The sequence below is a fragment of the Alexandromys fortis genome, unplaced genomic scaffold (genome assembly GCF_014885135.2).
Source record: "Alexandromys fortis isolate MF-2015 unplaced genomic scaffold, M_Fortis_MF-2015_v1.1 scaffold_62, whole genome shotgun sequence".
NCBI lineage: Eukaryota > Metazoa > Chordata > Mammalia > Rodentia > Cricetidae > Alexandromys > Alexandromys fortis.
Genome location: NW_026067942.1, coordinates 9,589,059 through 9,612,706, shown reverse-complemented (window position 1 = coordinate 9,612,706; position 23,648 = coordinate 9,589,059). Strand labels below are relative to the sequence as shown.

Sequence of the window (23,648 nt, the reverse complement as noted above, 5' to 3'; positions counted from 1 at the left end):
TCTAGGACTGCCTTACCCACTCCAGGTTGGCAAAACTTCCTTTAATTCTAGTAAGTTCTGATCTGTTTATGCCTCAATTACAGGGGCCACATAAATAAAGGTAGAAAAGACAGGTGGGCTCAAGAGAATCCGGATGTAATTTGCATGCAATTAGCATATGATTTGTGTCATCTAGTCTCAAGAAGTAATTTTCGAGTTAGAGCTGCATCACTGCTTTCCTGAATGCCACCATGTGCCCATCCCCTTTTCTTCATTCCCGCGCATCCCCTCATCTGTCACCCCTTGATCCAGAGAGCACACAGAACTCTGGGAAGGGTGAAGCTGACCAAGGACATTGGAGTCTTTGAAGAATATTCAAGAAAGACACAGGAGATACTTAGTGAAGTGGTGGATTGTCCAGCTCAGCTGTCTTCCCAGTCAGCCAGCAACCTCACTTATGAGACAATCTTTTTCTTTTTTGTCCTCAGGAAAAGGATAATATCATGGCTGCTACAGATCATGGTTATCTCCTGATCAAGAGGATAAAATAGCCAGCCATGGCTAAGCACGTCACTGAATTTCCTTCCTTGGAGGGTCTGGTAACCCTCACCATCCCTGCTTCCTTCCCTTCCCATAGTTCCCTCTGCTCACACACATGTAAAAAAAAAAATATGAGCTGAAGAATAACTCCTTCCCTGGGTCTAGGAAAATAGGTCTTGCTCAGTTGCTCCTTAGCAAAGTACTGAGGCTTCTCTTTTGGGGTTTCAAATCTTTGCAGGTAGTCTCAGCTTTCCAGAACTGACCAGCTCCATCCTGCATCCAATCTCAGACTCAGGACAAGATTTGATTTCCTTCTAGAGCTCCATCTCAGTTCTGTCTCCTAGGAGCCAGCCCAGCCTGAAGGCCTAGATTATTTACACCTCTTTGGCTCCCATGAGCAGCCAATTCTGTGGGCCCAGGAGCAGTAAATCTACCTCCTAATCACACCATGCTGTGGGGCTCAGTCTAGCTTTTTCTTGCAGAGCTTTTTATCACTCACCCAGACAGGGGCTGTGGCCTAGAGAGAAGCCTCCGGGAAGAGGCTGGCCCTGCATTGTCCCTCTACCTCTCTGCAAATGCCAGGACTCTGCCTTTCTCAGAACCCCTGCACAGCAAGTTCAGAGGCTCTCATATAGGACAGAGCAACTTCTGAACAAAGGTGATAGGTTATCAGAGGTTTCCTAGAGTTTGGAAAGGAGAGATGTGTGTCAGCACTTACCTGTCTCTCAGACATGACATATAGGTAGAGCTGATTGATGGAGAAGGCCATGTCGCGGAGGATGGGGCTCCCATCTTTGAACACAGAGACCATTTCATACTGGACCCCACCATGGGGGGGACCATCAGCTCGAATCTGCAAGAAAAACCAAATTGCCCTTAAGTGTTGATGGTCAGTCTTCCCAGGGATCATCTGCTTCCACTTGGAGGGGTGGTTTATAAAAGACAGTTGCTACCCCTCCAGGTCATTGCTCTGGAAAGAAGTGCTACTTAATGTTAAACTCTTAATTCATTCACAGTCACTCTCAGTACGCAGGGCTAGAGATCTTCTGTGCTATCTCTCTCCTCTTACCTTCTTTCCTCCTCTCCTTTCTTCCCCCTCCCTGTCTCCTTTTTCTCCTTTTCTTACTTATTTGGAGCAAGATTATACCGTGTCACCCAGTCTGTCCTCCACCTTCAATGTTTCCAATTCTTAGATTAAAAGCAAGTATATCATGCATCACCATACCCAGTTTCGGTCTGGGATTCCTAGTGGTGGTTGATTTGTGTTTGAATGCACATGAAAGATTCTGACTGTGCATTTACATGCACTTACAGAATTTGTGAAGTGTGTAAGCAAGTGAGTGTGTGAGTGAGTATGTGCATACTAACGATAGACTGGAGAGTCAATATCTACATATACAGTACCCTTGGGTTAGGCTGACATGGGGGCACAATTATATAGATCTTCAAAAATCTTGTTGTCATCATTTGGAGACTGAAGATGTCAGAACTCAGAAATCTTCCTGCCCCTAAATGTCAGTTGACTGTATTTATACGTGACACAGGGAGAAGAAATATGCTTTTTTTTTTTGTTCTACCCCAGGACAATAAACAAAAAGGACCTGAATGTCATTTACCTAAGGCTCCTCTGCCCAGGCTACATACTTGAGCTTATCTTGTGCGTTTAAAAAAAAAATGTGAATTTCAAGAACTGGGCCCATGAATCAGAGTCTTTGAGGGTATGGTCCAGGAAGTATCACCTTGTTTAAAAGCACCCGAGGCAAAGGCACAGCCAAGTTGAGAAGCAGCAAGATAACCTAATGCTCTCAATTCTGCCATGCTCAGAATTGCATGGAGGGGATGGGAAGTGTGTGGCTGAGCAAGACCATAACCGCTGCTTTGGTGGGAGATTCCCAGTGATGCTGAGGCTGTTTGCACAGAAGGTGGAGAAAGACTGATCTGGCTGAGCCCCACATGTGCTTAAGGAAAGAATTTTTCATGTAAGGAATTGTTGGCAAGGAGCCCTTGGAGTGTGTGAATGGGCTCCACCCACAATTCCATCCCATAGCAACAGCTTGTCATTCACCCCCCCCCCCACTCCTCCTACTCTAGCTTCCCTGTCCCATTCTACCTACATACCTTTTGACTTAAGTCTTTCCTCCCCTGGGAAGCCCCCTGCCCATACAATTAATTATGTATGCTGGTGCCTTTTTTTTCCTATTAGACATGTATCCTAAGATTATAATCAATTGATTTGCTTGCTGTATTAGCTAACATGTATTGACTATTTGGATTGTTCTTTAATTGCTTCCAATATGTGCAGAGTCATTAACATTGTGAAGGTGGATATGGTTTTCTATTTTCCCTGTATCCCTCTGAGGACACACATGAGGCTGGGACACAGATGGTGACAGACACGGGAATGCTTGAGAAACACCCTTTGAAAGGATATGAACTATGAACCAGTTGACAGATGACTCTGGATTCTTCAGTGAGATGAGAAGATTTCTCTATAAGATAGAATAGCCTTGTCTTCTAACACCTTTTCTGTTTGTTCTTGTTTAACTCTCTCTTCTGTCTGCCCACATAATCCTGATACTTGGAGAGTTTCTAAGGGTGGGACACCATGATGTAGTTATCTCAAAGGCCCACTGTGGGCCTGATACTGCAGTAATATGGGAAGATGGTGAGCAGAGGAGAACTCAATACTGCCTGGCTGGGTGGGGAAGGTCAACAGCAGGATTCACTAGAGAGTTGAAGGGGTGGGGTGAGAACTACCATTTCCACCCCTTCGCTTCCTGAGAGTGGCACAATGAAGGGGCCTAAGATTGGTTATGGCATGTACCTGTCGGAATGGGCTGGAGGAGAGGGTGAATAGACCATGAGCCCATTGAGACTGGGTGCCTAATGGCCTGAGGCCCTATACCTGTGTCTAAGGCTTAGCCTTGGATACAGTGCTGCCACTGTTCTGGCAGGTGACCTGGGACCTCTGGCTTGAAATTTCAGCGGTTAGCTCAATGGAATTAAGAGTACTCTTTTAGCCACTGCTATCCATGGTTGGTTTTAGCCATTGCTTCTCCTGTGGGTTGACTCTTCTTCCCTCTAAGTTCCACCATTACCCCTTTTCTATCACTTCAGGAGTCTCTATTCATTAAAAGCAGTTGATTTGACAACTGTTACCAAAGCTCTTCTTTCCAGAGGTAGGATGAGCATGGGCATTTGTTTTCTCATGACCGAGGAGAGCACTGAGTCAGTCATAATGTTACAGGGCTGAAACACACTTTCTCACATGGAGATTTAAGCAGAAAGAAGAACTAATCACCAGTCTCCACATGGTATCACCCCCAACAATGAAAAGAGGCCTCTTTACTATTCAAATCAGATTTCTCGTTTTGATCAACAGGCTTAAATTTCTAAAAGCCTTCAAAAAAATATAGCAGCTTTAAGTTACAAAAGTTGTTGGGCCTGAGGAAAGACATGAGGATTATATGACTTATTGTTGACCTGGCTCTATTTTGTCTCCATGACAGAGGGTATTCTGACTTTGGCTCTTGAGTAAGCACAGGGTCATCTCCAAGGGGAAATTTCCCTGACCTCATACCAATTCTTCTCTCAAAGAGAGCTATCTCCTCAAGGCTCTAGTTCCACTCAGGAGCTGCGGAAGCAGTCCCTCCTCTTAGGTCAGGCCTGGGATATCCTGCCTCCGGAAGCTTGTTTGCCCTTTGTCAGCTTGAGCAGCCACCTTTCCCACTCATCTGGGATTGGCTAGGAGCTCCAGAGCAATGTCTGAACACAGTCATAAGAAGGAAGAACAAATACAACAGGCGAGGCCCTGATACTGAGGTCCCAGGAACCTGGTAGTACCGTGCAAAAGTTGGGGATGCACCAAGAACAAGGTGCATCACACATGTAGCTATGTTTCATGATGGCTAGTCCCTTACCTTTCCACTGTACCAGAGACCTAGAGAGATACTTTGAAAATTTCCTGTCTGCCACCACTATAATTTAATGAACCGGAGATACCAGAATCAAGTCTATGTAACTCTCAAATACCAAAGCAAAAACCAACCTAGAACAGAGGATTCTGAGCAAAGCTATATTTTCTTCTGAGCTAAGCTATATTTCATTCTGTCCAAATTCTTGAAGGAAAAGTATTAGTCAAGAAATCAACACATTCTTAAATACCCCTCTACTCCCTGTTATCAGTCACAAGCTTATGTAGCCCTTCAAGAAACTCAGAGAGTTTAAAAGAAAATGGAGATGGACCAGTAGGCCAGAGAGCAGAAGGAGGGGAAGGGGGTACTTCTGCTGGAGATGGGAGGTTACCGGCGCAGATGCCTTTCCCTTGGCGGTGGTACACTAAGTGGGCAGAGTGTGGGTCTGGAAATTGGGCAATTCTCTTCTGACTTTTGACAAGTCATGGTATACTTTCAGGGGAGTCACCTCTCTGAGACCTGGTGAAAACTTTCTGTGAGCAACGAGAATAAGCAGTTTGCCCACTCATTGTCTGACCCAGAGAATCACATTCTTAAATAACTCCAGAGGTCCAAGGCTCTGAGTCTTGACAGTTAGTTGAGGGATGCATACATTTAACACAGAGACTGCTCAGTAGCAAACAGGGGAGCTCTCACCTACGAAGCTGTCCTCCATCACTACCAGGCACAAGATGGCTAATGGTAGGAAGTTGCTGGGGTATACCAGGATAAAAGTGGGATTTTTATTTTTGTGTTTTATATCTATGGGATTTTTGCTTGCGTATATGTCTGTGTATCCCAATTTTGCAGTGCCCAAAGAAGCTAGAAGAGGATGTCAGATGCCCAGGAACTGGAGTTATAGGTGGTTATGACCTGTCACGTGGGTACTGGGAAATGATCCTCCATCCCCTGCGAGAACCAGCCAGTGCTCTTAACCGCGGTGTGGTGTTTTTTAAAGCCAAGCAATTTGGTCTAGTCTGAGATGTTCCCACAAGTGATAGCTTTCTTTAGTATCATATTTAAACCAGGGCCAGGTTTGAATAAACCAAACGGCACTAGTAAGTTGAAACAGACCACTTATCTATTCCAATCAGAGTAGACCACATAAGAAGGTCTTGTCATCCCCTCAGTGGGAAAGCTGAGATGGGAAAGAAGAGGAAGGTAATATGGAAAGATATGCCAGACCGTCTGAGCAGTATAATACCTCTCCTGAGACAGCTTGACCTTGATGGCATGTAGACATTACCAGGCTGTGTTGCTTTCTCAAGGCTCAGAAAGCATACAATTTAAGATTCAGTTCACTATGGTAAGAGACAAAATGTGCCTAAATTCATACAAGGACACTGAGGGGTGCGTCTGTAAGAACCCTTATTATAGGGAAACCTAACTGTAGATACCTCATAGGCCAAAGACCTTTTCAGGTTCTTAGTGCAGCTACTTTGTTTGCTTCAAATTTAGGTGTAACCCTGCCTGGAGGCAGGGCAACATACTTGGTGTATTTCAAATTGCTGCAGTTGACCTGATAGAGTTATTAATAGCTACCAGTAGTGTAGCTCTTAAAATGTGCTGGTTACTGTTTAAAACATAATAAAAATAAAGTAATTTATCCTTACAGGTTTTTCTGTTGTCAGTCCTAGTTTAATTCCCATTGCATAGATGATAAATCTGAGACTGGTAGACTTGTGTGACCTCATGATCACACAGATAAGGGGATTCACAGAGCTGGAGTCCCACCACAGGCCAGGAATGGGAGGCTTCTCACAGGAGAGGGTCAAGAGGACAAGAGTAGCTGAGCAGACTAGATGGATGACCTGGAAGCCAAGTGTCTCCTACTTTCTCATCTTTCAGGCCTCCCCCAATCACAGTAGGACTATTACCTACTTTTCTAAGGGACAAAATAACTCAGCATCTAATTGGAGGGATTTATTTGGGGGCTAAAATTTAGTTTAATAGAGCTGGCTTTGGGGCAAGAGTGTGTTGGGTAGGGCCCAGGGGAAATTCAGTGTCTGTTCTTGGAGGGCAAGGGGCAGGGAAGAAAAGACTTTAACACTATTATTTCTTTCCTCTAAATCACAGCTGTGTGTCTGGACAGAAATGAATGACAACCCCTTTCCCTGAACATCCCGTTCAGATCAGCAGGCACAGATGACTGGCTTACCTATGCTTTCTCAACCCCCGTGTATCAGTTTCTTTTCTAGTTAACTCTATTACAGAGCCTGTCCATGTCGATTAGCAGCCTGTTAGCAGAAACAGTGGTGTTGATGACTTTCAAGAGCTATTGGTCAGCAGCAGGACTAGAGATCATCTTGGGCATCGAGAGGAAAATAGGTTTGCAGACATTGCTAGGGCCTGAGGTTCTGGTGATGGCAAAGCCTAATTCTAACTTTTGCATTAACTGGCGTGTGGCTTGCTTGCAGTAAGTCAATTTTATTTGTTCATGAAATAGTTATTGTAGTTGCCAGATTAGAGTGGCTACTCTCCTCTCTCAGCAGAAAAAGGACATTGTAGAAATGAAGAGTTATTCACTAAGATTTTCAGTGCTATCCCATATTTATTTATTACATGCCTACTATGAGCCAGTCTGCACCAAGGGGGCAAAGGAAACTGATAAATGATATTGCATTTCTTCAGAGAAGATGGGGGCAGGGTGGGAACAGGAAAGCCAAAGTCATATTCACAAATTCAAAGGTTAACCTCAAGAGAGGAGGTTTCTACAAAAACAACAGTATTTAGGATGGGGTGGGGTGGTCCATCTGCCTTGAGGGAAGCCTTGATGAGAGGCTTCCTGGAGGACACAAAGCCTAAGCAAAGATCTAGGATGAGAGCTGCACCTGTGGAAAATGTGAAGTGTACAGCAAACCCAAAGTCAGCATCACTGGTTGAACCCAGATCTTTTGAAAATCTGGTTTCTAGGACCTTAGCACTTAGGAGAGGAAGTTCAGATGCAACATGATGAGGCGCCATAGTAACTGGAGCAGACTTACAGCATCTTCTGTCCTGGCTCTGGCTCCGAACTCTGGACTTACATGGTACATGCATGTGTGTTGTGTGTTGTGTATGGTATGTGTGTGTGGTTGTGTGGTATATCTGTAACTGTATGTGAGTATGCACAAATGGTGTATTAGATAATTGATATATAGAATGGTGCTCATATGTATCTCTATGTGTGACATGTGTCATATGTTTGTATGTGTGTAGTATGGTGGAATTGGTGTGATATACATGTATTTGATGTATGTGTCTTTCTATCTCTGTGTAATGTGTCTCTGTGTGATGTATGTATGTGTGTGATGTGTCTGTGCATATGATGTGATGTGATGTGTGTGGTATGTCATATGCATACTTTGTGATGTGTATGCCTCTCCATGTGTCTGTGTGTATTGTTGTACATCTATCTGTCATGTTGTGTGTAATGTGTGGTATGTGTGCTTGGTACATCATGTGTGTTCTATGTGTATCTGAAGGTATTGTTTATGTGCTTACGTGTGCCACACATACTCATTCTGATCTTTCAGAGGTGGGTGGGGCCTCTGGTGCTGCTTTCACTGAACTCTGGTGAATTAATGAGTGCACATCTGCAGCTGTGCATTTAGTGCTACGAGAGAGGATTCAAGCTGAAGTTTATTTTTGTAGGACTCCATGACCCGAATTATTTATAGATTGAAGTCTTTGGTAATTCAGTCTCTGAGATCCTCTTTTCCTCCCTCCTACACATACAGTTTGCACATGCGTGTGCGCGTGCGCACACACACACACACACACACACACACACACGGGAGACTTCAACTCCCAGAGCTCCTTGCAGGTCTTCAGCTCTGTCCTCAGAGCCCTAGAAAGCTAACAAAGTGTGCAAAGTCAGAGCTCAGTGGGTCGAGGCTCCCTGAAGGATGGTTAGGTGTCTGGCCCTAAACATTCTGATAATTGGTGGAGAATTAAGCAGCCTGTGGGTTGCATACACTGAGTCAATGGAAAAGAGAAAAGGGGGAGATAGGGTCAAGAATCCTTCTCGTCAATGAAAAAGGAGGCAGCTAAGATGTGCTGAGCTAAGATGCCTGCTATACTATATGCACGTTCCCAGCACTGGTCCCTACAAAGTTGTCAGTCAACCACAAAGGCTTTTTATGGTGGAGACTGCCAGTTTCTGATATAATTACATCTATTTCTATGTCTGTTATAAACTTCTCTAGATGCTCAATGGAGAACAGGAGGCGTGGCAAAGGGGTTCACAGGGATAGAGGCACCTCGATGTGGGGAGTGGGGTCAGGTTATGATGGGCTTCTTCCTATATTCATAGAAGAGTTCTTCAGATTCTGGCATCTTGGAACAGCCTGAGTATTAACAGCCTGGCATGTAAGGTAGAAGACAATAAATATTTACTGAGCACTACAATGAGTAAGGTAAAGATTCAGTCTAGATTAGAGAAAGTGGCTGGAGGGTGAGTGGAACACTGAAGGTCAGAATTTTGGTCTAAGCGGGGTCTTCTCTGCTCCTCCTGGGCCAAGGGATGATGGCTAAGCAGTCACTGGTACATGCCACTTCCAGGATGAGATGTGGGCTCTGTTCTCACTGTTCTATGACTTAAACTCAGATCCTGCTTCCTAGAAACACTGTGGTTCCCATCCTGGGGCCTTTCCCTTGACTGCTCATGGGAGAGTGACATTAAGACCTGAAAGCAAAAAGAATCTATATCCTTGGTTCTATCCTCTTAAATGGGCTTGAATTACAAAGGTCAGAAAGAAACTGAAGTCCAGTTGAGGGGTTACTCTAAGGGCTGAGTCCTGTACCTCATACAACAGTCCAGAAACCTGGGATTGGGCAGGTCTGAGGAGCCAGAAACAAGAGAAACTGTCAGGCAGAGGAAGCACTAGAGTGTTCTGGGAAACATTAAGATAAACACAGCAAGAGTCAGCTCAAGCATTAAGTAGCCACCGATGAAATCACATTATGCAGAGGGAAAGCTATAATTCACACAGTGCACAGAATTGGGAGGGGTGAGGAGGGAGGGAGGGGGAATTAATAAAGAGTAAGGAGGAACTTCTGCCAACCAAGGAGTCTTTGTTTACCCAAAGCTCATGCAAGAATCTCCATTCACAGTACCACACAGGTTCTTTTCCTGGGGATGCCCAGGCAGTTGGACCACGGAGTGACTCTGGGGCCATGTTGAGGGAAGGGCAGCCTTCCTCAGCAGGTGTTGGGATGGGTGAATATCAGTGTTAGAAGGAGGCATATTGAAAAAGACTGACTTCCTCTCCCTGAAGGAGGCAGAACAAGGAGGCCAGCATGTCCATGTCCAAAAGCTTTGGAATAGCTTTCTCTCCTTATCCGTTAACTTAAACCTATTTGTTTCTATCTATTCTATTTCATCCACAGTGTTAAATGTTGGGGCTGTGTGATCATGAGAATAATGTCCAACACTCTATGAGGTAGATCCCCTCCCATTTTACAGGGAAGAAATGTTAAATATGTACAGCTGATTGCAGCTGGAAAGTACAGAGCAGAACCTAAAGTTGGTTGGGTCTGGTTCTGAAACTCTCTTCCACTCTGCTCCTCTGTGGGGCCTTGGTTTCCTTCAAGTCAAACAAGAGGGGCTGCCTTCACTTGGACTAGAAACTAGATCTACACAGCATAGTGCTGAGGACCTCTAGAAAGCTGCTTTAGGGAAGGATCACATGGCTGTCTCCTGCACGGTGGCAAGAAGGCTATCTGGAGGTTTGAAAAAGAGCAAAGGGTAGGAAACTTAAAACAGGGTTGTTACCCTTTCAAATTAACTCATTCTTTGCAGAAGTCTGTGACTGTCCTGCCTTGCACCATCTGGAATGATAATCTGCTCTCTTTAACACTGAGGTTGTCTTTTGAGCTGCAGGAACTAAGTCTGGGGCTTTGAGCACTATGACCAGGGTCTGTGTCTGGATGCAGAGTGACCTGATATTTTAAAAGAAGTTTGAAAACAATATACATGGAGTGTGTGTACCGTGATGTAGGAAATGGGGTGGTGATCAAGAGAAATGGAGACTATATCCACACACTGTATGTGATGTGTTTTTTCTTTGCTAACTACTGGGTCTGGGTTTTTATTGCCTCTTATCTCTGCAGCTGCAACAACCTGAGAAGTCTCCTTGCCTCCAGCATATTCATTCTCTAATCTATTCTACCCAATGCTGCCAGATTAATCTTCTTAAAACACGAATTTGATCCTTCCTTCTCTATATGCAAAAATCTTTAAATTTCAGATGTTTGTAATTTTCTTTTTCTTGCTTGTCTCAGTCTCATAATTTTTAAGAAATGGTGACTGTACATCATTTTGGGATATTGAATGAAATCACACACACACACACACACACCACCCTTAATTGTCCCCATTGATAGAAAAGTCTTCCCAGTTTTTCACTGGAGTCTAGCTAACATGGTCTTCTACCCCTTTCCCATTATATCCCCAGGTCTTTTTTTTTTTTGTATTTGTATCATTATTTTACATTTTTTTTTCTACATTCAGGATACTAGTCTTCCTTGGTGAGCTAACCCAAAAGCCACCTCCTCTTGCACTGACAGCCTTTCAGCCCCACAGCTGCTGGCATGACTCCTAGTGAAGTTCGGTGCATAAATACAGGCACTTGTCTTTCCTCAAATTAAGGACCTAGAGAAGATACTAGGCTGTATACATCTCTGGCCTTTCCAGGCTTGGTACTGCTGTGCACCTCACCAGCTCCTGCACTGCTTGTCAGTCGATAGTCTGGGTCCATCTGCTGAGACTGGCGTGGGTGGGACAAGTTCTGGGGGAGAAGGAATGAACTGCTAGGGCATCCATGGGGTCTGCGCTGAGGCATCTGGACCCACCAAAGAATGGCAGTATTCTGACTCTGACGCTTTTTACTTCCTGAAAAGGAGTGAAGTGAAGGGGTGACTCCACTCCTTCACCCACAAAGAACGCAGCTGAGCAGACCTGCCCACTTCTAATCTGCGCCTTAGAAAGAGCTGGCTTTTGTGCCAAGCACTAAAGCATCTCCCTCTGCCCCTCCCACGTCCCTATTCCCCCTACACTTGCTTCTCTTAAAAGAGCTCTGTACCTTTCCTGGGGCTGCGATCATTAGCTGAACAGCACTTGCCTCTTGGTGCTTTTGACAGTTTGGCAGTGAGCTGGGAAGTACCAGAGAAGCTGCAAAGAAGCATGGGAGGGAGGCAGGGGTGTGTTCCATGCACCAGCCTTGTGTGTGCTGTCTCCTAGTTCTGCATCTGGCAACTCTGGTTCAGGGCTTATTAGCTGAGAGTGTCTGAGAGAAGGGGGGGGGTCATATGGATTCTCATTTTAGCCCCTTAGGCTGTCACCTCGAAGCTCCAGGGTGCTGACCTACAAGTGCTACAGACAGAGATTCCTGTAAAAGAAGTGGGAATAAACATTCCTTATTTTGTCTGATATCAGAACTTCCTAGGGACAAGCATGGAGAGAGCCTGAAGGCTGAGGGCTGGGTGGCCTATGAGGCTATCCAGAAAGAAGAGACCTAAACTGTGACAATTTGGGACCACCTAGGGCCCGGGAATTTTTCTAAGGGAAAGGAAATAGACGTATCTAAAGGAGGTGGCAAATAGCCTATCAAATTATAATAAACAGATCCAGTATCACAGGGGGAGGTGAGTTATGGCTCCCCAGAAACCATCTACGATAAAGTATCTCCAGAAATGGCCTTGGTAAGTGCTAGCCATGAGAAAGGAGATAGGTCAGAAAAGGAAGTAGGTCCCCAGCTTTCCAGAGACCTCTGCACCTCCTTGCTTTTCTCAGGACTCCTCCATTCATGCTAAAAGTTGTTATGGATTGGGCTCTGCACCAGGCGCCTTACACCAGCCCTCACTTTACCACCGAACCCATGTCACACACACACACACAAACACACACACACACACACACACACACACACACACACACACACACCCCTGGGTCTCAGACAGGGAAGGCAAATGGCCACAAGTCCGTAATGTACCAAAGACCTGAACTGGAAGCAGTTTATTAGTCTCCTTAAAAGATGCTCCCCTTTGTCTTTTGTGTGATGTTAAGATATTACTCTTCCATTTTAACATGATCCTGCTGCCATCTGAGTCTTAATATAAGTGCCAACATAAATTATAAATTTCAAGAGGTAGAAGTTGAATCCATATAGTTCATTTTATTCAACTTTTAGCAGCGTGCCAAAGCTCAACGGGGCACTTTAAAAATTGCATTCTATCCTTGATCAACTTAGAGCTCACAAAGTTGGACGACAAAATCTTTTTTCTTTTCTTAAATTTTATTTATTTATTTTTTAAATTTCTCCTTTTATTTTTTATGTGCATTTGTGTTTTGACTGTTGGATCCTAGAACTGGAGTTACCAACAATTATGAGCTGCCATGTAGGTACTGGAAATTGAACCCAGGTCCAGTGCTCTTAAACACTGAGCCATCTCTCCAGTCCTGGACTATAAAATCTTTACAAACAAGTTTGCTTTTCTTTATGGTCTCATATGCTTTTATTGTCTATTACTCCATGAGAGTCCCTTCTTAAATACAAGTTGCTGCACAGACTTCACAGCCTTGGCACTTGATGAAAAATTAATATTAAAAAATGATATTTAAAAGAAGACTCCGATTTGATGCTAAACCTTTGTCCTGGATTCTATGTAAGGCCTCACATGATCATAAGTTATACATAGAATATAAATTCTGGGAATAGTCTTCTCTGGAAAATGGAAATGAGTCCCTCTACCAGAGAGAAGAGTTTTTTGGCTGCTGGGAACCTCAACCAAATCTAATCTTAGTCCTGAGCTTCTTTTAAGCTTGGTAGTGTTGTTCCCTCTCTGTCTCTGTGGAGGAAGGGACAAGGATGTTCTAGTTCTACATTACTGTTATGTTGTCCAACATTTTCTTATAAATGACCTTAACTCCTTTGAAAAAAGTGGGATTGGAAATGTGCAAGCAATAGTGCTCACAACTTCCCTTGGCTGCATCCTTACCTACAGCATTGCTGTGGCTCAGTCGTGGTCTCTGCACTGGACATGTGTTCACGGACCCTCTGTGCAGCATTCACCCAGTGGGTATTTCTGAGTGAGTGCCTGGGATGGTTTAAGTACTAGCAGGTGGCTGTAAGATATAGGAGGGAATTCTAGCGACTGGCCTGGACTCCACACACTGACAAAAGTCTCAAGACTGACTATGGGTCAGCCTTTATTAAGTAATACAGTTTTTAACAGTAAAAGTTCTGGATGCATTTGTAAAGTAAAAGAAAGAAAGAAAGAAAGAAAGAAAGAAAGAAAGAAAGAAAGAAAGAAAGAATCACTGAATGGATGAATGAAGGAATGGATGGATGGATGGATGGATGGATGGATGGATGAATTTATGAGCCTAGAGAGTCTTTTCATAGAGAAGATTAAGGCTGCAGGGCAGAAAACCTTTTCTTTGGGTCACAGAAGACACCCAACCTAGATCATTGAGGATTGGGCTATCACCTTGTCTTTGCCACAGCAAGGCCTCAAGCATTCAGCACCAGCACCTTGTGTTACAAAACAAGATCAGTATGCTAGACATCTGAGGAGAGTATGTGGGGAGAAACAGAGTGTAAGGCAAAAAGGAGGGAGGAGGCAAGTAGGGTACAGCTTCTGATACTCTTGTTGACTTCCCTCCGGAAGGGAAAGTCGCAGGAATGCTATCCTGCAAAGGCATGAGTGTAATAGTGTCTACAAACCAGTCTTGTTTTACTGGTTGCTCCTTCATTTCCTACTTGTTACTTTTTCTCTTCTTGCCGATCTTTCCCTTCTCAGTCCTGGAGGCTCTGCTTGCTCCATTTTTCTCTCGGTGTACCTTTATTTTTGTCTGTCTCTATCTCTCTACCTCTCTGTCACCCCACCACTACCCCATAAACACATCTTTCCAGATCACCAAGGAAGATGATGCTCTTTTGAGTGCTCTACCCACATTTGTCTGGAACTTAGCATCAGCCAGGGCCAAGAGGAAGCAGCTTCAGAGCTCAGGGCATTCCCAACACCCACACTGACCTCTCCAACCTAGACTTTACTTCTAATTCCATGGGCTTTGCTGACATCAGGTGGGCTAATTACTCCCTGTAATTAAAAGGGATAACCACCCCCCCATTCCTAATCTCAGATAATTAGCTCTCTGATTGCCTGTGCTGGGCAGGAAACTTAGTGTTTGGAGAGGGATTTGGGGCAGACAGATTAGACAAACACTATTCAGGAAGCTGTATTCCAAAAACACGCTGTTCCCAAAGAGTTTGTTGTTTAAGAGATTTGGGATGGGCAAAAGGGCCTGGCTTCCTCTAGGTGGTCTGAGGTGCCTCTCGCCTCATGGGGTTTTCTAACAAGAGGATAGTTTGGCTTTGTTTTTTAGAATTCTCCTCAAAAGGATAGAGCGTGAGCTCAGTTCCCAGCAGTCCAAGCCAGCTTATGGTGTTCCCTGAGAGCAATTCCTGCCTCTTCTCTGCTGGAAGAGGAACCAGCAGACCCCCCCCCCCCAGGCATGCCCGCTCCACATGCTGGATGGGTGTTCAAAAGTTAACAAAATGTGACAATTAACAATAAAATGGTCATGATTGCTTATAGCCAAGGACATGGAATGATGCAGATAACCCACTTAGAAGCTTTAGGGATGACACCTGGAGCTGGCATGAGTCTCCAGGCAAAGCCACTCTGGGCCCCTGTAACAGCCTTGTGTTCTGCCTGCCCTTGCTGCGGTGTCTTTTAGTCATGACATGCTTTTTTTTTTTTTCTTCATCATCTAATTTTCCTTCCAGGATCCTCATGCTCATCCAGAGAGGAAGGTGACTTCTCACAAAGTAAAATAGTCCTGGAAGGTCAGAAAACAAGCCGTGGCTGAGCAAGTGCCAGGTTGGGAACAAATGAGCCTCCTGGCCTTCATGTAATAGCTTGTCTTCCAGTTCTTGGTTCCCTCTGTCTGACTCAAGAGTTTGGACTTTTAGATGTTGGGATGATAGGCAGTGGGGGAAATTCAGATTGTCAACATCTAGGAGCGAACTGACTTCTGTGGCCTGTGAAAACTTACTGCTCACATACTGGCTGGCTATCCAGGCCTCTTACTGCCACAGGGCTAGGATTCAAGGGTTCTAAATAACTAGGGATGGCTGGGACTCTGTTGCCTTTCTTCTTCCTCCTGCCGTATTCAAAGCCTTCAGATCAGGTCACAAAGGAAGGGGCGGGAACTGAAGCAGGGGCAGTGCATGGGGGCTTGTGCTCTCAAAGCAAGAAGGGTGCAGCTGGGGCTGAGAGTTGGCACCTGGAGAATTTATCCAGCCTGAAGGCTGAGGTTCCTGGCCCTGCTCCTCCAGTGTGACTCCACCCATAGATTAGGGTATGGGGGAGGGAACCTGGTCGTGGATGGATTCCAGATGGGCTATCAAGTTTGCCCACAGTCGCCTGTAAGACTCCTCTGGTCTCGGCATCTCCCTCAGCTCTGATTCAGCTGCCCAGCAAAGGACTTCAGTGGAATGCCAGTGAAACCCAAGCCACCACTGCCTAGTCTCCTGCTACCAGGGACACCACATGCATTTCTTCTCTCCCTTCTCTTCTTCATTAATGCAAACCTCCCAAAAGTAGAAAGGGAAGGAGTTAAGAATTTGGCTGATAGTTGGGCCTCTTCTCTAGCGCTCTGACTCATATCTCCCTGGGATGAAGTAGCAGTATAAGGTTCTGGAGTTCAAGTTCTGGACATTTGAGAACAAGGTGCCTTCCTGGAAAGTCAGTGGGTAGTGGCAGAAACTCCTTGTGTTCCTTTGATTATCTAACCCATCTGCATGGGAGTAAGCCAGGCATGGGACAGGAGACAGGAAGATACAGAAAGTGGTAGAACAAGGAACAGGTGACTCCTAGCACCCAACAACTCCATGTCCCTTGGTGTCCTTTTCATTTACCATGTGGATGGCTATACTGAGGCTCGGGTGGTTTAAAGGAGACCTGGGTTTGGTCTGTTGTACCTTGCCTCAGACACGTGAAGACCTATTGTGTGCTGGGGACAGTGTATGTGCTGGAGGGATGGCAGCAAAGGCAACAGGGATCACACTGCATCAGCCTGGTACTGTGAACCTGTTCAGGTGAGTAATACATTGACTCTCAAAGTAGGCCTTGAGATGTCACAGGTTTTAACATATCCTCACCCACTCACCACTGTTTAAATAAGATCACATTTATTTTTGCCTTGTAGAGAAGCTGATTAACTATTACAAGCTGCATGAGGGGGTCACTACAAAATATCATGATAGGTATAACATGCCTCAGTTTCCCTTATGCTGTCAAAGAGATGCTCTGCAGTTGTTTGAATCAGGAGATTCTAGATCCTTCCATTGTAGTCTCCTTTACCCAGAACTAGTGCTTCTAGGCTCTAGGGTGTGCCCTGGCAGGCTTGAGGTACCCTGCCAGGGTTGATTAGCTGGGCTGAAAATTGCATTTTACTTCAGAACTTCAGTTTGGGATCTATGGCAAAGAGGAACAGGGCTCCTACTTCAATGGCAAAAGCCCCAGAGGCCAGGCATTTGAACTAACCCCAGAGGCCTTTCTCCCTTTTCCTCTCCTTCCTCACCTCTCTCTCACCAGCAGACTGGCTAGCTGTAGCAAAGGGCTCTCTGAACAATCTTGCAGAAGAAAAGCTCCCCCCTCCCTTCTTCTTCAAAGAAGATGCAAAGTTCCCTCCAGCCTCTCTGGAGAATCAGTGAGGGAGCAGTCTGTCTCAAAATGCCATTAAAACATCTCTCAAATTAAAAACAGTCCTGGAATGTACAACTTCACGAGAGAGCAGCTCAGTGATATATGAAAGTGCTCTCTGACTACCTACGGGTGTGGAGGGTGTGGGCAAGCGTCAAGCACTCTCCCAGGGCTGGGTCCCCAGTTCTGTCCAATGATGCATGGTGGGGTACGCATTGATTCAGTCTCTATGAGCCTCAGTTTCACCCCATTAATTTTTTTTAAAAAAGTAAAAGATTGGTTTTCTCTCCTATCTTAGTTTTGGTGTGCTTCAGCAAGAATCGAGTCCAATATTCTCAGAGACACTGGCCTTGCCATCTTCTGACTTACCTCCCCTGCCCTTCCTCTTCCTACACTCATGGTGCTATTTTAAGTTGAGGCGTCCAGCCAAAATCTGTACTTTATTAATTACATGTCAACTACTCTGTGCAATGTTTAATGCGCTTCCCAGATTGCATCAAGTCTGCAGTGAAAGCAGGCGCCTGACTGCAGCCTGGGTGTTTGGCAGGCTGGGTGGTGGACCCACTGTCATGCACCGAGGCTTGTTGTCTTCCCTTCTTGCTCTGAACTCTGGTCCATGCCAAGCCCAGATCCTGCCTGCAGGCCATTTAAAGATGGCACAGCACCTACCTCATCTATACACAGCCCTCTGATGGCAGGTAGGGAAATTTGCCTCTTTAGGAAATGTCAAAGGGCTAAGGACAGCTGAGTCTAACAAACGTACATGGTACAAGGTGAGATTGACTGGGAAATGACCCAGAGACACTCTAAGGAAGGCTGGAGGCATGACACTGATCATTTTATTCTGCAAAGAGGAGATGAAAATAGCCTCTGTGCTGAGGGGAAAGAACGGGTGGGGAGCCCCTCATGGTATATTCCCTCGGTTTCTACCTTTGTGACTTGGACACATTGTTCAGCTTCTTCTTGACCTCAAGTTTATCATCAATAAAATACGTACTGACTCTTCATGAGCTCTTAGAAACTTCCTCATCTTATCTTCTCTCTTGGAAGGCTCTCTTGGAAGATACAAAGATGGATTTCCCTGGCTTCCTGGCCCGAAGGAAACTAGGACCCAGCAGGAAAGGCAGAAAGTAAAAAGGAATAGTGAACAGCAAGTATGCACCATCCCACATACTTGACCTGGAGGAAAACATTAACACCCCTAGCATCCCTGTGACGTAAGTGGCTACTGCTGTTGTGATGTAGAGAGAGAAGTTAATCACAGAGAAGTTGATTTACTTGTTCAAAGTCATACTCCAAGTACATGGACAGAGTAAAATTTAGTAGAGCCTCTGATGTTCCTCCAAAGTCTAGGGCACTCAATACTACATACTGCAGAAAAGAAAGAAATAAAGAACATATAGGACTATGATACACAAGGGTAGCTCTTCTCAGCACTGTAACTAGAAAAAATGTAGGCCTCTGTAAGTGGGCCAATCTGCAAAGGCTTCACTGGGAATGTGGGATCTGAGTTAACCCTGATAAAGACTTTCTTAGGTAGAGGTCAGGAGACTGGCACGATCCAGGACTTGGGGTGGGCTGGAGGGCAAACTATGGATGGAGAAGAGAAACCGACAAAGACAAGAGAGACCAGCAAAGCCAGCAAGGTATTGAGCATGGCAGAAGTAGTATGGAAAAGGCCTGTAGGTGCAAGGGGAGGTTTCTTGCAGATACTAGGACCTTGCTCAGGCTCAGGAGTTGCTATACCCTACAAGCTTCAGGGAGCCAGCCTTTTTAGGGTTTTTAAACTGTGAGAGTACTTGAAGGAGGCAGAACAGGAGAGCCAGTACAAAGTCAGGACCAGATCAAGAAAACCTCAGCTTAAGGTGGGCAGGGGTAGTAGTAGGAGGTGGGGTGGGGTGGTTAGCAGTGATCTGCAGAAGACAGACAGGTTATGAACTGACTGTGGGCAATGAGGGTGAAGCACAAGGAAGGAGTCACAGGAATGAAGTCTGCTCCTCTTGATGAGGGCAGAAAGCCCAAGAGGCCTGAGGTGGAGGTTTTCAACCATGCATATTCGAATCGCAGAGAGCTGGACCAGCATGCACAACCTAGCTGAGATGTCACCTCTCCAGGAAGCCTTTTCTTTCCAATGCTGCTACTGTAACAACAATCTTTCCCCCACTAACCCGTGAGCTTTTCAGCCACTGTCACAAGTGTCTAGCACATTTATACATTATGCCCAATAAATGCTGCTTAGATGAATAGCTGCACCCATCCTCTCCTGTGTCCTTCTGACACCCTTGGCTGTTGGTATCCTGACTTCTCATCACCATCTCCCAGGGAGCTGCACCTCCCCACAGAATACAGGAAGGCAGATGCATTCGTATGTTCACCTGTCCACTCTCCCAAAGCTTATGGGTTCTGACACTTCTGTACATTGCTGCTGGATGCAATAATGAACAGTTTAGTATGGAAATTGGCCTTATCAGGAGGAGGCTGATTATATGTGTATTAGAGAGTACTGGGGAATGGGATAGTCAGCCTCGAAGGCTCTGGGGGGAGAGAGCTCTCTGACTTCCCTTTATAGCAAATCTACCACATACTTTCCTTGCTCCCCATACTCTTCTCTGCTTGATTACTAAGAGCATCCACCCTCAGAGAAGAGGGAAAACAGCCCTGCCCTTGCCCCAGACTTCAGGATTGGGAGGTGTTCCTTTCGCCACTCCAAACCAAAAGAGAAGGGAGACAGCTGTGCTTCCTCCTCTAATTGGGGATTCGCCACCAGTGGCATCCTGGGGTGTCTTCTTTTGACAGCCAGTTTCTGACATCATGTAAGAAATATTCTTCTCAAATCTCAGGGGATCAGGATCATGTGGAATAAGAAAATTTGGGAACATCTGATACTCTAAAAAACAGGATGATTTAATTCTTTAAAGCACAAGAGCAAACATTGTGTTTTTAACCCCAAGAAGGAGCATGAAAGGCCTTTCAGAGTGGAGTGGACAGACTGCACATGTCCAGGCAGCCTACCTGCCTGGCCCCTGATCTCTGGACATCACATGCAGTGAACTCCAGGAGGAGGGAGCTCCTAAGGGCACACTTAGCAGTCACCACCTGACTCTAGCGGCACTAATGGGTTCTGTTATCTCATAGGGACCCTTGTCTGCAGATCAGCAAAGCGGAAGATGGCAGGTTAAAAAATACTGTTAGCAGAGGCTTGGGTAGGGGCTGTGTTATGGGCTGTCAGAAAGAGAGAGAGAGAGACAGAGACAGAGAGACATAGAGACAGAGAAAGAGAGAGACAGAGAGATAGAGAGGACAGAAAGAGATAGAGAGACAGAGACAGAGAGAACGTAACCTCTAGAGCAGGAACTGGACACTGGATCCTCAGCTTCTCTTTCACCTATAATTTGAATTTCAGTGACTGGCAAAGGACTGCAGCAAGAGATTAATTCTGACTAGGCAGTCACAAACTGGGTCATGCACCCTCCCCTCCACAGCTTGTTGTCTGGTCATCTGTGGTGGTAGGTCAGAGACATCTATGGAAAGCTGATTTCTTTTCTCAAACCTCCTACTCAGGAAAGGCAGTGGGGTCCAATAGGAAGAGACATTTATACACTCTCTTCAGAAAACATTTGCGTTGAAGTGTGTTGGGGTAGGGGAGGTCCTCCACAGAAGGCTTTACTGCAGCCTTGAGGCAAGATCATGCAGTGATAATTACCACCCAGGTTGTTGTTTAGGAGAACAAGGCTTTGAGAGTTTGAGACTGCCTACAGAAGAGAGTGGAGACCTCCAAGGGAATCCTGGAACTTCCTGTTACAGGTCATTTTCTATGTCTCTTCAATCTCATTCTCTTAACTCTTAAATCAAGGAGAACCAATAGGGCTCTCCCTACTAGCCCAGGGTAAGGTCTCTTTCGACTTCATTTGTCTTCATATCCCACAAACACCCAGCTGCCATTCTTTAGGGCTGGCCTAGGGCTGGTCTAGCACTAAGTTGCCTATAGAATCATTTTCTCCAGTACCCATTACCATGATAAGGACCAGAAAAAGGAGGGAAAGTTCACAACTTTCATGTCCTTGCCTCAGGCCAGGCTCAGGACTGAGGCCAGAGGAACTGGAGGTTTTGAAATGGGACTTTGTATTCTCACATGTGGGCCAGGCTACCTGGGTCTCATTTGTCAAATGGAGAAAGAAATGTTCTTCCAGTCCTAATGACAAACCTACCAGGGCCAACAGTTCTCCATATTGCTGAGAAAGGTTCCCTCAGACTGGCTTCTTGTCACAGCTGAGGGTCATGAGCCCTGAGAGCTGCTTCTTCTATGGTGGGCCAAGAAGCAACTATGAGAAGGAAACCCCTTTCCACTCCCCCACACACCCAGAACACAAGAAAGATGACAAGGGTATGTTAAATTTTTCATTTTGAACAGAGACCGTGGAAAGGAACCAACCAGAAATAGTGAGATTTTTGAAAGAGAAACGCAACCCAGAGTGACACAGGAGACCAGAAATTAGACTCTCAGGTTTTATTTCCATTAATTTCTCTAAAGGTTTATGGTCCAGGTGGCTGCCTAGAAAAGGGACATTAGCTGGGGGACTCACTGAGCACGAGCAGGCTTCAAAGGATGGAAAGGCATGGCTATGGACCTGCTGGAAGGTCTGGGGCCTGGAAAGGCCAAGCTCACCCGTCACTTCAGATGTGCCTGAATACCACCTGTACAAACTATGGTGGAGATAGAGCTGACCAAGATGGCCCCTGCTACAGCACCTTCTATTGAGAGTGTATGACACAGAGGCCCATGAAGCTCGGTGTCAAGGGCACATAAAACCTTCTGGAAACATTTTTGACAGCTTCTATCAGTCAAAAAGGAAAGACATAAAACAAGGGTCTGGGGTTAAGGAGAGAAAAACCAACCAATGTGTACAGTCATATAAGGAGGTTTGTAGAGAACACAAAATAAGGGCTTATGCAGAGAATTAATAGTTAACAAAGAAAAAAAATAGTTAACAAAGGTACAGGCCTTGGATGGCATTGGAGGAGGGTGAGAGATGCAGTTGGCATGGACTTAGGAGAGGATCCTTTTCACTTTGAACTCTGTGGTTTTAGTTCCTCCCCTTATGTGGCCTACTCAAACACTCTGCTTCCCACACCCCGAGTCCTCAACAGAATAGGATTCTCTATGGTGTTCCTTCAACTCTGCATAGCACCAGAGTCTGCACCTGGGGCACTGACTGAGAGAGAGTTCCCAAAATAGAGAGGGAGCTTGGGGCTATGGTGGAAAGTGTGCACTGACTCCGTGTGTTTCTAGGTCACCGGGGAGCATCAGTTAAACAAAGGAAATCCACATATAACTTCCAAGCTTCGCATCTCCTGATGCTGATTTTTAACTTCCTTCTCTCACTACATCTTGTCCCAGAATTACTCATGCAGACTGACCCAACTATTAGTTTGGTGGAGCTTCTGAATGGAAAGAGCTCAGAGGGAGAGGGAACTGTGCCCTTTCTCCACACCCACTCCTAGCAAAGTAAGCGCCAATACATTAATTATCTAAGTAGTTTTGAATGGACTCCATCACACCTCATTGTCTGTAGCTGCCATTCCCTGGAGGAGCTGTAATAGACTCAGTGTACACTATATAATTAAATAGCAACACATGTGTCCCCTGCCCAGTGCTGGGATGCTTGTTTACTTGTGCTAATGAGAACTGGCATGACCTTGGGGATGGGACGCCTATCGAGGCAGGAGGAGGCTAGCCATGAATCCCCTACAGTGGAGGGGCCCACACCCCAGTCCTCCCTTTCCCATGGTGCCACCCCCCACTTCCCCACCTGCTGCTCCAGGTGCATCTCACAATTCCAGTAGGAGTTTTTGACACAGGCCAGGGTACCATGGCTCCACCTCCCTTGTCTCTAGAGATGAAGCTGCCATTAGCAGCGTGCACAGCATGATTTTGTTTCTGTTTCATACAAGTTTTGGTTATTTAGCAGACTCAAACACCAATTCCCTACTGAAATTACTGTTGTTTAGCCTCCCTCCATGGACTCAGCAGATGCAAATAAAGGCACCTGGCCACTCCCCTGGCCTGATCCTCAACGAGATTGTGTTCTGGCTTCTGTGAGCTCAGGTTAACGCCACTGGGATGGTGTACAACGCAGGTGTCCTAGGTCAGAAGATTTCAGTGCACGCCCTAATGTTGCTGCTCACTGGCTGGGAAAACTTGGTTATATCCTCTCAACCTAAAGTTTCCATTAATGTTTCTATTGCTATGATAAAATACCACAACCAGGGCATCTTTTAAGAGAAAATATCTAATTGGGGCTTGTGGTTTCAGATGGTTAAAGTCCACTGTGGCCGAGCAAAAACATGGGGCAGGAATGGCTGAGAGCTCATATCCTAAAACCCCAGGCAAGAGGCAGAGAGAGCATATTGGAAATGATGTACGTTTTCTGAAACCTCAAAGCCCACTCTGTGACACACCTCCTCCAACAAGGCCACACTACT

General features: G+C 45.5%; 1 protein-coding gene across 1 annotated transcript in view; it reads right to left on the bottom strand.

Moving 5' to 3' along the window:
• Positions 1-23,648, bottom strand: part of Plxna2 (plexin A2) — a 201,638-nt gene that overhangs the window by 107,524 nt on the left and 70,466 nt on the right. The window contains exon 4 of the mRNA XM_050148182.1: positions 1,238-1,372. Coding sequence (XP_050004139.1) covers positions 1,238-1,372 — 135 coding nt within the window. The remainder of the gene's footprint in view (positions 1-1,237; positions 1,373-23,648) is intronic.